The 14,744-nt window shown below is 49.6% G+C and overlaps 1 protein-coding gene across 1 annotated transcript in view; it reads right to left on the minus strand.

Annotated features, from left to right (window-relative positions):
* The window catches only part of RBM19 (RNA binding motif protein 19), a 114,523-nt gene that overhangs the window by 26,432 nt on the left and 73,347 nt on the right, over nucleotides 1-14,744 (minus strand). The window contains exon 23 of the mRNA XM_054006694.1: nucleotides 9,685-9,805. Within this exon, the coding sequence (XP_053862669.1) occupies nucleotides 9,685-9,805 (121 nt within the window). The remainder of the gene's footprint in view (nucleotides 1-9,684; nucleotides 9,806-14,744) is intronic.

A 14,744-nucleotide genomic window follows, 5' to 3' on the forward strand; every position in this document is an offset into this window, starting at 1 on the left:
CCAGTTCAATCGTGCACTGGTTTGTGTGCAAAGCAGCCTCAAGTGTAGAAGGAACAAAATATTCTAGGAAAATTCTTCCCATCACCCAGCTCCTTCCCTGCAGGAATCCAGAGCCCTGTGTAAGTCCTCGGAGCAGGGTCCGATGGAGCCTCGAATGGCTGAATGGAGAGCAGCTGCCATACAAGCTCATAGGAAATGCCCTAAGAGATAACCCCAGTGGGCCGCCCACCCCAGCACGTGTCTGACAGTGGACAGCACCAGATGCCTTAGAGGAAAATGGAAGAAACCCCATAATAACCTACCCACAGGGGGAAGTTTCTTCCCGACACCCCCCAGTTAGGGCTTGTCTACACAGCGACACTCAGGAGAGTTAATCCGAATGAATTTTTCAAGTGGATTAATTAAACCGCATTAAATCCCTGTGTGGATGCACTTAGTCAGAATTCAAGTGGCCTTAATTCAGTCTAGTTTAATTCACTTTAGAAATGAATTAAGTGTTCACGCAGGGGTTTAATGTGGTTTAACTAATCCACTTTACGTACATCTTTAGATCATTCGAATTAACTCTCCCATCTCTCCGTAGACAAGCCCTTAGTATTTGTTTTATAGCCCTGCAACCTGACCTAAACCCAATGGGGACTCAAGTACAAGTACCCCTTGGGCCGCGGCTGGGTCAGCTCAACTCCTCACCATGGGATCAGCACGGTGGCAGCCGCGTGTCTCACTCCTGCAGGCCGCCACCTCCCTGCACTGTGCGCGCTGTGGTGCGAGCGTGCCGAGGAATGGCAGCATCTCTCACTGCACAGCACACACAGCGCAGCAGGGGGCGGTGGGCGGCAGGAGCAGGGCATGCAGCAGTCGGCGCCAACCCCATGGGCAGGAGGCATCAGTGTCGCTGAATCGGGTTCCGGGAGAAGGCTTGGGACAGGTGAGCTTGGGTTTGGTTCCGGCTTAAAAATCAGACCCGAGCAGACCTCTAGCTTGTTTTATGCCCTAAAGCAGAAGATGCGTCTGACAAAGTTGGTCTTCACCCACGAAAGCTTATGCTTCAATACATCTGTTAGTCTATAAGGTGCCACGGGACTCTTTGTCGCTTTATACAGATCCAGATTAACACGGCTACCCCTGTGATACTAAAGCAGAAGAGTTTCTATCCTTTACAATTGTTTTTTCTTCCCCATGTTCTTTTTGAACATAAAAGCATCTACTACTTTTCTGGAATTCAGCTAAGCTCCTGCCTCAATGCTATCTCATAGCACTGAGTTCCACAGACTAACGGCGTGGTGTATGAAAAAAATATTTAAAACCTTGGTTTGTGTATTAAGAGCAAATGTATACAAACCGGAGTTACTAAAAAGAGAGCACTAAAAAGAGGCTATACTGATATATTATAAGAGGGCAAACGCAATCCTTGGATGCATAAGCAGAGGAATATCAATTAGGAGTAGGGAGGTGTTACTGCCCCTGTAGATGGCCATAGTGAGACCATTCTGGAATACTGTGTCCAGTTCTGGTATCCACCTTTCAAAAAGGAAGTTGGAAAAAACATGGAAAGGTTTCAAAAAAAGCTACAAGATGATTTGAGGTCTGAAAAACAAGCGAGAGTCTGAAGACACTCTCTATTTAGTTTGCTGAAGAGAAGGCTAAGAGGTGACTTGATGACAATTGCAAAAACCTACATAGGGAAGAGATTTCTGATAGTTGATGACTCTTTAGTCTAGCAAAACCCAAAAACCAAGATCCAACGATTGGAAGAAGAACCTAGACAAATGCAGATTAGAAATAAGGTGCATACTTTTAACGGTGAGGGAAATTAGCCGCTGGACCAAATTCTCTAGCAATGGTGGTTCCTCCACCACTTGCAGTCTACAAGTCAAAACTGGATATCTTTCTAAAAGATAGCTACAGAAGTCATAGTCTGGATGCAGGAATCAGTTGGGGAGATTCTCTGGCCTGTGCTATCTGGTAAGTCAGACTAGATGAGGATCGTGATCCCTTCTGACCTTAAATTCTATTAGTCTAAACTTATTTTGATGTATAGAAATGCTAAAAAGGGCACCCATCCATATGGTCTAAGACAGTGGTTCTCAACCTTTTTGATACCAGTGACCGGCTTGCTGCCTTCCTAAACTATCAAGGAGATCGCAGGTCTATGGTCTGGTCGTGGAGAACCACTGGTCTAAGAGAATCACTATGAAGAGGATGGAGTTTATTGTTGGTGCAAGTCAAACATTTAGTGAAAGTGAGGGCCGCAGTAGTCTTGGAGAGTGCACCAACATGTGTCATCCACTGCTAAAAAAATGGAGACATTGTTACAAACCCATCTCCCTCCTTGTTGGCACCGTGAAGCCTGTCCTACCCGCGGACACATGGGGTATTAATGTTGGAAATACCTGTACAACCTTGTTGCAGCCACAAAGAAGAAGAAACTGAAAAAGGGCTTTTTTAATAACCCCTCCCCCCGTGTTTCAAAATACTTAAGTTTTACTATCAATTAGCATGAAACATAGAACAACAGGACTAGAAAGGGTATATTCAGAAACCTGCGAGGGAGATGGAATATCCATCACGTGTTTGTCCTGCCCAGACATTTGCCTTATTCTAGTATGTGCCGAAACTTCCATGACAAGTTAATGGTTTTCTCACATTTCTGTGCAAGTCTTATTAATAACCAGTAAGAGAGCCAGGCGTACTGTAGTTCCGCAGCTCTGCCTTTATAGCACCGCCAAGGCAGCGTGATACAGACGGGCACCACCTCATCATATCAGTCCTGGGCGTGACATGACCAGAGTCTACAGACTTATTCAGTGAATACAAATCACTTGCATTTCTGGGGCACTTTTGATCCTAAAGGATCCCAAAGTGCTTTGTCAACTATACAGGCATCACTTCGCTGCCCACAGAAAGGCAGCCCCTCTGGTGTGGCACGAGGCAGCTCTTGAACACTGCACAGTAACGCTGCACAAGAGTTTAGGGCAGGAAGCAAAGAATGCTCCGTCAGCTCAAGGAAGGGACTGCTGCGCTGTCAGTCTGCAGAGGACATCGAGCTCCGATTGTCCTTCTCGGCTGTGGACAATAGGGACCAGCATGAAAAGTAGTTCACTCCCGGCAATACGGAAGTGGGAGCTATTGGTGGAAGGGAGCACTTGGAAGAACTGGTAACAATAGTGACCTCACCCTTAATGTAGGTTGTCTGCTCTCCATGTCTCAGGGTCCTGTGGACTCATCTCTGTTCCTGGGCACGAGCTCGGGGAGGCAGAAATGCCTTTTCCTCCTCCTTCTCCCTTTCCTCTCAGATGCTGCCCTGGTCAAAGTGGTACATGCCTTGGTGCCCTCAAGGCTAGGTTACTGCTGTAGGAGGACTCAAAGCCACCTGGAAACCACAGCCGATTAGGCGGATAGCAGCCCTCCTCATAAGCAGTGCTCATGTTGGTCCACCAAACGCTGCACGTGCTAGACAAGTGGTTTTCAAACTGCGGGTGACGACTCAGTAGCGGGCCGCGGAATGCCAGGCACTGGGTTGTGGTGGCGCTGGTCAGCACCGCTGACCGGGCCGTTAAAAGTCCCGATAGTGGTGCTGCCCGACTAAGGCAGGATAGTTCCTACCTGTTCTGACACCGTGCTGCACCCCGGAAGCAGCCAGCAGCAGGTCCGGCTCCTATGCAGGGGGACCACAGGGCTCCGTGCGCTGCCTCTGCCCCGAGCACCAGCTCCACACTCCCATTGGCTGGTTCCTGGTCAATCAGAGCTGGAGGGGCGGTACCTTTGGGTGAGAGCCACGCGGAGCTGCTTGTGTACTTCCGCCTAGGAGCTGGACCTGCTGCTGGCCGCTTCTGGGGCACAGCGCGATCCGCTGTGCCAGGACAGGCAGGAAGCCTGTCTAAGCACCCCTGCTGTGCGGCTGACCAGGAGCTGCCCGAGGTAAGCACGCACCCCAATCCCCTGCCCTGAGCCTCCCCAAACCCAGAGCACCCCATACCCCTCATCCCCAGCCCCACCCCAGAGCCTGCACCCCCAGCCCAGAACCCTGACTCCCTCCCGCACCCCAACCCCCTGCCCCGGCCCAGAGCCCCCTCCCACACCTCAAACCCCTCATCCCCAGCTCCGCTGGGTCACGGGCATCAACAATTTTCTTCAACTGGGTCACCAGAAGATACGTTTGAAAACCACTGTGCTAGACGGTCTGCCAGTCGAACTCTGGGTCCATTTCAATAACACAGCCTCCATTCTTTAAATCCCCAAATGGGCTTGAGCCTGGCTCTCCTGAAGATCATCTCTCGCCTGCACCCTGCCCATGCCCATCCTACACCACTGAGGCTGGCAGAGCCCGCTTTCAAACTAAGAGCCAGGAAACAGAATGCTACCTAGGAGAAGGCACCTTGGCCTGGTCCACACTAACCCCCTATTTTGAACTAAGGTATGCAAATTCAGCTACGTTAATAACGTAGCTGAATTCGAAGTACCTTAGTTCGAACTTATCGCGGGTCCAGACACGGCAGGCAGGCTCCCCCGTCGATGCTGCATACTCCTCTCGCCGAGCTGGAGTACCGGCGTCAACAGCGAGCACTTCTGGGATCAATCCCAGAAGATCGATTGCTTACCACCAGACCCGGAGGTAAGTGTAGACCTGACCCATGTGAGCTCTCTCCCGCCACCATCCTGCCGGCTTTCCCCTACCAGGTAAATGAGACACAATCATGGCTGTGCACACTGGAAACTACACCTGCATTCCTCCTGGTCAGTGAGCAGCTTTGTTACAGGGACCTGTTCCTCGCTGTCGAGGCAGGTAATCAGTTCAGGGCGTGGTGCCTAGGTACTAAGGGGAAGGGACCTCAGAAATGCATGCAATGGAATAACGTTGGGAAGACGGCAAGGACTGCTACTGAAGACTGGCCAGGGCAACACAGCTGTCACCCCTCTTCTTGTGCCATGGGATCTCCAATGACCACACATGGTCAGGACCTTGCTTTGACGTGTCACCCAAACATAAAACCACCAGTACAGCACCCCCAGTGCCATTAGGCGCTATGTCAGTGTTTACCCAGAGCACCAATTACTGTCTCACCAGCACCACGTCCTGCAGCAACTCTGGATCTTTGGGGGGGCGGCGGGGGTTGTCTCTCAATCCAAGCAACCACCAGCTCTGACCCCATTTCGCTTGTTAAGACAGGACAAGCTCACAGCCCGAGTGAGTCTCGGGAGAGATGGTGGTGGGGTGCTGGCTTGGCTGCCGGCTGCTAGTGATGCAAGTCATATTTGAACCCAGGTCTCCAGGCAAGAGCATTAACCCACAGCACTGCCCTACCTGCTATTAACAAAAGAACAGGAAGGGGGGCACTTTTTAAAAAAACAACCTGAGCGTGTAGCCAAACAAAGCCATTTCCCTCCTGCCTGAGAGGCCAGCAAACAAAGATTTCTGCATCAGATTCTTTTGGCACTATTATATGCGCTCTGCTGAATTCACAGGCACTGCGGCCTGCAAAAGGACTGAAAGCTTCTCTCAGTCACGAGCCTGCTGTTTGAACTGCACTCTGGATGAATGAGACACAGCCAGCAGCTTACTTACTTCCCTCCGCTGTGCTTTCACGCTCACTTCTCTTCCTCTCCTGAGCTCCCTCCCACGCACATGTCCGCCAGAGCATTCCCCTCTTTGCTTGCTATGTGGGTTCACTTTCGAAATCCAATTCAGGGGAGCGGGAGGAGGGACAGAAGATGCTGTACCCAGACAAGCAGAGCTCCCAACCGTCCCTACTGACGCTTTCTGCTCTCTAGTTAACTTGCCTCTAAGGCTGCTGATCTTTGGAGCGACTTATGCTCCTCTTTGAAACGACCATTGCAAGGTGCGTGTTCTCTGTCTCTTGGGAGACACGGGAGAAAGAAAACAAAGCTGTGATCTACACGGCCAAGAGCCCGACCCCGTGGGTAAAAGCTGCTCTCAAATTCAAAGTAAAGCTTGGTTGCACATAAAAAACCTGGCTGCCCCACACATTATTTGGAAGAACTGGGGGTGCACTAAATGCAGGGGAGACCATGTGCTTCAATGGAAATGTCTCGCTGGGAAGCAGAACGAAAGGAGGAAAATGGAGCGTGCTCTCTGCAAAGGAGGCAGCGCGGGGCCTCAGCAGAGCGGAGCGGGTTCAGGTGGTGTTTGTATGTTCACAGTACGTGTGCCCTCAGCAGGAATGCTCAGGGCTGGCAACAAATGAAAAACGTTCCGCTCCATGACTCACTCTCACTCTGCTAATCTAAACCGCGGCCTTGCTCGATGGGTGCTTGTGGTCAGAACAGCTCCCTTATCGGCCGGCGCGGAGAAGGAAGCACGGCTGGAGAGATGAGCACGTGGGTGGTTATAACAATCTGTGCCACAGTAACAACTAGCTGCGTGGCGAGACGGGATGGAGGAGGTCAGGGAATAAATGGTGAAGCGGTTTTGGATTACAATCTCATCGTATCTGGCTTCAGTCACCAATGACGAGTTTGGGGCTCTCAGGCACAGACATTTAGACTTATTACAACAATCACTCAGAGGACAGTATTCGAGTTCCAGCGCTGGGCTAGACGGGGAGGGTCAGAGAGGTTTCAGAGCAGAACTGCAGTGCATTGGCACAAAGCTGGGTATCGCACAGCGCAGACCCACAATGTGCCTGGCTCCACCAATGGAAAAAATGAGCCTCTCCCCACCCCCAGCTAACGTGCTATTCTGACCAAAACAATGGTGAAGGTGTATCGGAGAGGTTGCTGATGGAAGGGAGAGATGCAGCTGCAGTTTACCTATGCTTATTTCTAGCCCTTCCATTTTCTGCATCCTTACAGCAATGGTCTACGTCTCCCACACGTTCCAACACCAAAGGCATGCAGAGTTGGTGGAACACATTGCCCGTCCAGCTCCCAGTAACCCTGTCAGGTTCCCTTTGGGGGTGGCTTTGCAGGACCATATGCTGAAATAGAAAATTCCAGGCCACTAGGAGATGAGCTACGTCCCAGATAGAGTCACACTGGGCTCTCGGGCAACCACTGAACTCAGGTCCAGAAGGTGCACTGCTATTAAATACATATATTTCAGAAGCGCCTACAAGGCCGAATTTGGATCAGGGCGTTGTACAAACACAAGAGGCTTACGATCCAAGCAAAGAAACAAATGCAGCATCGCCAGAGGGATTGAAGCAGTTAACAGCTGAATGCACTCACTCACTGTCCCACAGAGATGCTTGGCCATGAACATTCCTTTTAAGTAGATGCCCTCACAGTGGACTCCAGTTCAAGCCCTGAGTCCAGGCCACTAGGTCCAGCCTCTTGTGTATTTCCCCGAAAACAGGGCTAAGCACAAAGTAACTGAATGCCAACTAGAAGTAACAATTAGCCAGGGGCCAGCGGCGGCTCCAAGCACCAGCGCTCCAAGCGGGGGGCGGAATGCCGGTCGCCGTGAGGGCGGCAGTTAGACTGCCTTTGGCAGCATGCCTGCGGGAGGTCCGCTGGTCTCGCGGATTCGGCGGCAATTCAGCGGCGGGTACGCCGAAGCCGCGGGACCCGGGACCTCCCGCAGGCACGCCGCCGAAGCCGCGGGACCCGGGACCTCCCGCAGGCACGCCGCCGAAGGCCGCCTGACTGCCATGCTTGGGGTGGAAAAAAAAAGCTAGAGCCGCCCCTGCCAGGGGAAGTGGCCAGTGTGCATGTAGGGAGGGCAGGGGTGGAAGTCTACTGGGTCTGTTTCCCCATCTCCCAGCACTCGCACACCAAGAAGGATTCCAAGCCAGACACTGCTCTTATTTTCAGTTCCAAACCGATGTGGCTTACTGAACTCTCTCTCGCTCCACAGCCAAGATCTGGGGACATGCTGCCCGTTTGGCTTCCAACTTCTATCCATGGCAGATAATACAAATGTTAGGACATGAGGATCCCAAGGACGCAGGGAAGACAAAAACAGACAGAGAACAAGTGCACAGAAATCAGGGCACCCGTTGGAGCCCAGTATGACCTGTTGGCAGAGCTGGCTAAGGGGGAGGTTGACACAGCAGGGGGAGCCGTCTGCATTTTTATTAGATCTGCAGACACCAGGGAAAGTCGAGATCAGTTTTTAAAATGACTCCCCCAGGTGGCACAGGGGCTCCGGAGACTGCAAAAACAGAGGGGGAGGCAATTCTAAATATAATAGGGACAAATGAATCAACTTCCTTGCAGCTCCCCCCTTCTCCTCTAGGGTCACCCTGAGGAAGCCTCTTTCCCCACCTTACATCCCAATTCCACGTGCCATGTCTGGAGCACAATTGTGCACAATTCCTCCTGCTTGGTGCACTGACATCCCCAGGCATTTGCACACGCCCGGCCTCCCTTGTGCTATCTAGGTCACACCAGTGGCTTGGGTCTTATTTCCAGTGCTCACTTGCTTTCCTGCCTCTCACCAACAGCTGACTGTCACCCCTTCACATTCAACAGCTGGTCCGCCTGGTGGGATCCAGGCGCACCCCTTTCACTGGAGACTGCCTTCCCAACCTGAATGTCTGTCAAGAACCACTGCCCGTGCAGTCCTCTATTCCAGGGAGCGGGAGAAGTGGTTTGCTTCTCATCGCCATGTACGTAAACTGCTGCTTTCAACGCTTTCCTGGAATGAATTGCTCATCTCAACCCTTTTTTCTGGAGGCAGCTGGCATGTGTCTGTTGGGGGCAGATTGCGCTGAAAGGCTGAAGGAGGAGCATTGATCTCCACCATAGTCCTTGAACCCAGGGGAGAGCTTCTTACACAAATATTTGCCAACCAACGCATTGGCACTTGTCAATGGCTGTCAATACAAGTCTGCAGTAGGGTTATCTATGGGAATGTCAGTTTCTGGAATCTGATCCAAACAAGTCTGTTCAACTCTCAACTTCTTATCTGTTCCACTTTTACCTGGACTTCATCCTCCTCCTTCTGGAGGCCTGTCTCTCTTGTAAAGTAGCCATTCCAGGCACTAAACATGCTGTGTGTTAAGGTAGCATGTGGGGATGTGGCATTTCAGTGTGTCAAAGCACACAATATCGTGCTCTCATGTAGAACTTTTCATCAGTAGATCTCAAAAGTGATCAGTAGCACTACCCCCATTTTACAGAGGGGGAAACTGAGGCTCGGCAGACCACTGGCTGGGCCAGGAATAGAACCCAGTGTCTCCTAAGTTCCAGTCCAATGCTCTATCCACTAGGCCATACTGTACAGTACCACTGCCTTATTACTCAGAGCCATGGGTATCAAAACAGCTTCCTGACCATTACCTATTTGAGATGCCTACATATTTGAAATTACCCACAGCGCTGTCAGACTAGTGAACCAATATGGACTGCAGAAAATCATTTCATGGATTGACTGCTCCAGCAAGTACATAAAGGGTTAACATATAGATGCATACAGGCAGGCATGAGCAAAAGCGTAGTCAGGATGTTTCCTGCCACCTCTCTTTGGCACAACCTGCATTACCAGGGCATGGCTTCCCGCCATTGCTCCTCGGTGCGCTTTACTCTCAAAGCAGAGGAGACATCCTTGGTTTCCACACCCACCAAGCAATACACCTTGCAGTTACGTTCCCAGGTTCCACCATCCATTTGCCAACCCACGAGAACAGACAGCTCCTGGGAAAGAACTGGTCTGACCCATGCCAGATAGGGACGTACTGGTCTCGGATGTATTTACCATTTGTCTGGATGCTACTACATTACCGTGAAAATGTTCAGCTGTTTTCCGTCTCAGGGCCTCCACTGTTTCCTCCGTGTCAGCCCACTCCAAGACCAGCCTCCTGCCGTACAAGTGTGTGCTGTGGCACAGGGCGTTGAAGGCTTTCTGAAGGTTTAAAGGGGGGTGGGGAAAAAGAAATTGCACGTAAGGAAACAAACTTAATATCTGTACGGGTTAAGTAATAGACACTACCCTCCCTCCACCTCAAAAAAATCTACAGGGACTCCTGGTACCCCAAGGCATCCAACCGTGGAGGAAGGGGGGTTACATAAGAACGGTCATACTGGGTCAGACCAAAGGTCCATCTAGCCCAGTATCCTGTCTTCCAACAGTGGCCATTGCCAAATGCTTCAGAGGGAGTGAACAGAACAGGGAATCATCAAGTGATCCATCCCCCAATGCCCATTCCCACCTCATGATCCAGACAAGGTGCTGACGTTCCTAAACGCCTTCATTACAGAGTCTTCCCCTTGAAATCCAGCTACTCAAGGGGTACAAATCCTGCGGCACAGCCACAGCTGGCCTGGGTCAGCTGACTCAGGTTCACTGGGCTTGGGCTAAAAATTGCAGGGTGGACATTTGGGCTCGGGCTTGAGCCTGGCCTCTGGGACCCTCCGGCTCTGCAGGGTCCCCGAGCTCGGGCGCCAGGACGAGTGTGAACATCCAGACAGCAATTTTACAGCCCAAGCCCCACAAGCCTGAGCCAGCTGACCGGGCCAGCCACAGGTGTTTAATTGCTGTGTAGACGTACCCTAGAAGACTGCGCTGTCTCCTGGGAAGAGCAGTTTTCTGCAGCATGGTCTCTTACGAATGCATTTGGTGGGGGCGGGGGGAGGAGACATAAAACGGGGTGCGGTTGAGAAACATTGGCCCAGGTTGGACGTGCCATTCCACACTGCCTCCAGGTGTACGCAACACAACAGCAGTACAACCGTGAGTGTGGTCTTCTGCTTAGAACGGGAGCAGTCACCTATGCCTCTCACACCGGGAAAGGTCAGACCAGATGACCACAGTGGTCCCTTCTGGCCATGGAATCTATGACAACACCACAGACCATGTCACTCTCCTGGTACGTCAAAGTGAGAGTGTGAAACACGAGCATGATTCCAGAGCACAGCTTTATGATTAAGTAGGTCCGCTGAGGCAATGCATTTTGAGAACTCCAGCTACTGGGGGTAAGAAGTCTTCCCTTCCACTAAATGCAGGTGATCGCATAAGTCGCGGGAGCAAATCCAGATGCACCAGAACCCCAAAATGGAATTGCCTCCTATTTCATTGTTGTGGTTTTGTTTCTCACACAATAAAAAGGTCTGAAGGTTTCCCTATTGTTTACTATTGCTAAAGAGCTTTAGGAAGGCCATGACTTCACGTTGACATTGAAGGCACAAATGCCGGCAGTACCATTAACACAACAGACTTTCTATATCCTCAGCTGATCAATGGGAATGCTCAGGAAACACCGGCTTGATCCTCAGAACTGTGCTCGGGACATTGCAGGAGTGGGCCCCGTTATGCAAACACACAGAGCCAGCACTTCTATAGCACCATTCATTCCAAGGGACTGCAAAGTGCTTCAGAACAAGCCCAGACACTGCTAGGGCTAGACAGGAAGACTAAAATGTTCTTTTAAATGTGTCAGATAAGGCTGAAATAAAACGTGATTATAAGGTTTGTAAACTGACTTCTATGGGACACCTACAGTGACTTACACATATGTAGAGTGAAAAACACATCAACTCACCAGGAAGTGAAATGCAGCCATGTCTGGGGTGCAACACAAGAGCTGTTTAACAGCATACAGCAACACTACACAACTATTCAGCACAGGATTTGAACAGCATATGCAATTAAAACAGGGACAATTTAGACAGACAGTATTGTATGTAGTTACTCAGACTGGCACTGGGTCAGGATACCAGAATTAACATAGTCTGACTCCTGTCTCTAACAGTGACATCTTAGATGCTTTAGAGGAAGTTGCAAGAAGGGCAAGGACAGGTTATGTCTATTTGAACCCAACCCCCCTTCCATCCTCTCACAAATCAGCCTGACTTGGCTCAGCAAACACTCAGGAACCAGATCTTAAGACCCTGCTGAGGGACGGGTCACAACCTGAGTCCGTCCAAGTCCTGTCATTTTGCAGTATGGATGCAGCTCGAGCGACTGACCCGAAGTGGCAGGTCTGCGTAGTGCAGTGTGGATGTGTGAGCACGGCTGTGAGACCTGGGTCCAGCAAGCGTTAATCCAGGTTTATCATGCAGAGTGGACATTCAAGCGCAGGCTTGGAAATACAGAGTCCACAAGCCCGGATCCCGCAGATGCGGGTTTACAATGCAGTGTAGACATACCCTTAGGGACTAACCTGACAAAGGGGGGAGGAAGGGGGGAGTATTATTTTTCTTACTGGCCCTACTCTGTTGATGGCTGGTTCATACTTTGAAGCAGGCAACTTTATAACCTGCATATATTTTTATCCAGACATAACCATGGACGTTCTTATCCATATAAATGTCTAATCCTTTTGTGCGACTCCTACAATGCTCCTGAAGCAATGAATTCCACGGGTTAATTATCTGTTGCATTAAAAAAATTGCCATTTCAATATATTGCCTGTTTCAGTGAATGTCTCCCCCATTCTAACATTAAAAAAAAAAGTGTGAACAGGAGTTCCTGATTTGCCTGCCCTCCCCCATTCATTATTTTATTGACCTCTCATCTCTCTCTTCTTCTTCTCCTCTCTAAACTATATGATCCTAAACTAGAAAAGGAAGGCTGCATTAATTTTCAGTTGGGTGTATTTTCTCCTCCTAGTACTTTTGCAGCTACAGCTGTTTTTATTTGCCGCTGCTGTTGTTTTAAAGGCCTATTTTCACATGGAATGTTACCCAATTAGCAGAGCAATGTGTTGGCTTAAACAAATAGTCAAGGGGTAGGGGGAGGACTCGGGAGCAGGGAATTGTGATGGCTGTTTACATTGGCACAAAGAGCAATTCCACCCCTGGCAAACAACTGCAGCTCTAATCACTAGGTCTCATTTGTTAATTTATACTTTTTAATTTCTCACTTCCCACAACCCGAAGAAGAGAAAGGCTGTATTGAGAACAGCCAGGAACGAGCACGTATTGCCAGGGCAGCCACATGTTGCCCTACTGGGGGGTCCAGCTGGCCACCTGCCAGGCAACTGGGCATCTCATATATATCGAATGAAGCTGTTTGCAGCCACCTGTATTGTTAATGCAGGGTGCTGCCCGTGAAACCACAGGTTCCAGCATGCTGGGATGTTCCATCCAGTCTGCATGCTGGGAACTGTAGTGTCTGTGGGTCCACCTTCAAGATGACCAAAAGAAGGTGGAGGGGAAGGGAAGATATGTTTGTGCCATTTTTTAATTTCTTTAGACGATATGAAGAAGGCCTACAAGGATTTTTTTCTTCTTTTGTTTTTAATCCTCCCCCTTCCTTTTTTTTTTTTTTAAATACATTAGAAATTCAGGTCATGTCTACACTGGAAGCATCTATGGACAACCAGTGAACAAGTAAGATATTGCAAAGCCACCAGAGAAACCACACGTGATACAGACGGACAGTGATTTTTTTTTCTATTCAGACTGTTTACATCTCAAGAGCTGAGAAGGTTCCTCCCAAACCCTCACCTCTGGAATTTCTCCAAAAGAAAACAGGCAAGAGGAGACTTGACATTCTTGATACCATTAATATAAACCGAGAAAAAAATGCTGATGTTCTTTCTACATCATAAAGGAAATGAGCAAAACCCAACTCTCTCTCTCTCTCCCCCCCTCTCCTTTTCAGGTCACCTTCTAAGAGGAGGTTGGGTGAATTCAATCCTTAGGATCACACTTTATCCCCATCCGACCTACTGGCTGATAACCAGAGCTGTGGCCAGCTGTTCACCCAAGACTGAAACTCGTTGGAAGAGACTTCTAACCATCCACTTACTAGTATCTCTTTACATCGATACACCTTTAAAAGCTCCTGGTGCCCTTGATTGTTGAATGCAAATCAAAAAGGAACTCCACCACAACCTAGCAGCAGCAACCTCTGCTAGTACAACCCAAGCCAGGTAAATGAAAATCCGAAGCAGCATCCTTCCCTCTCCACCACCCTTACGATTTTCCCCGGCTTTCAAAATGCCTCAGGGCTTGCATGAAAACTACAGGCGTAGTGTCCAAGGAGAAAAGGACATTCTCATGCTTAAAACTTGCTTCTGAACCCTTGTGGGTCTGATTTTACATTGTTTGGTTTAGCTTAATGTAACAGCTCGTTATGGCAGGAATTCTTTGCTAGCTAAGTGCCACTTACAGAGTCCTAAAATTACAATATGGCTTTGGGAGAGTCAGCCAGCTGAGTTAGCCATGGCTGCTCCATGTGCTGTGAATAGACTAAATCAGCCTAATGCAGTTTTCATTTGCAAATTTAAGCAAACTGCACCCCAAAATGCTTTGTAAAGTTCAGTAATAAATTAAATGTTGCTTATTTGTAATCCACTTCCAGGGTGCTCATTAAAAGGCATCTAGAGCCCATGCAGATGTGAACCAACAGCATGCAAAACATTTCCAAAAAAGCCTAAAGAAAACCAGCCAGCTAAATCCAGAACACAGCCAGGAAGCATCACACACATGCTCAAAATGTGCTTTCTGATGAGCCATTGAACTGTGGTGCTGCCGGGAGCACTGGTAGCCAGGCCCTGGGAAGGGTTAGAGAGGAGGCAGGTGTTGGGTACGCCAAAATGAACAGGGAAAGGTAGAGAGAGGAAGAGGTGGCCTAGAAGGTGCGGTGGGACAAGTTGATGGAAGGTGTTTTGAAAGCCAGAAGGGCAATTCTGCGATGGATTCCAAAACCAAGGAGCGGCTAGTCAAGCTGTTTGAGGATTGGGCTGTGCAGCTGGAAGAGATAGTCCGCTTGTAACGGTGTCTGATGGCCTGGGGATTTGGAAAGTCATAGATCAAGAGACTGGACGACTGCTCAGTTAATCTCCCTTGGGTGCTATGGCTCACCATCTCTAAATGCTGTTTTAATTTTGGGGACC

Source organism: Malaclemys terrapin, chromosome 16, assembly GCF_027887155.1.
Source record: "Malaclemys terrapin pileata isolate rMalTer1 chromosome 16, rMalTer1.hap1, whole genome shotgun sequence".
Taxonomy (NCBI): domain Eukaryota; kingdom Metazoa; phylum Chordata; order Testudines; family Emydidae; genus Malaclemys; species Malaclemys terrapin.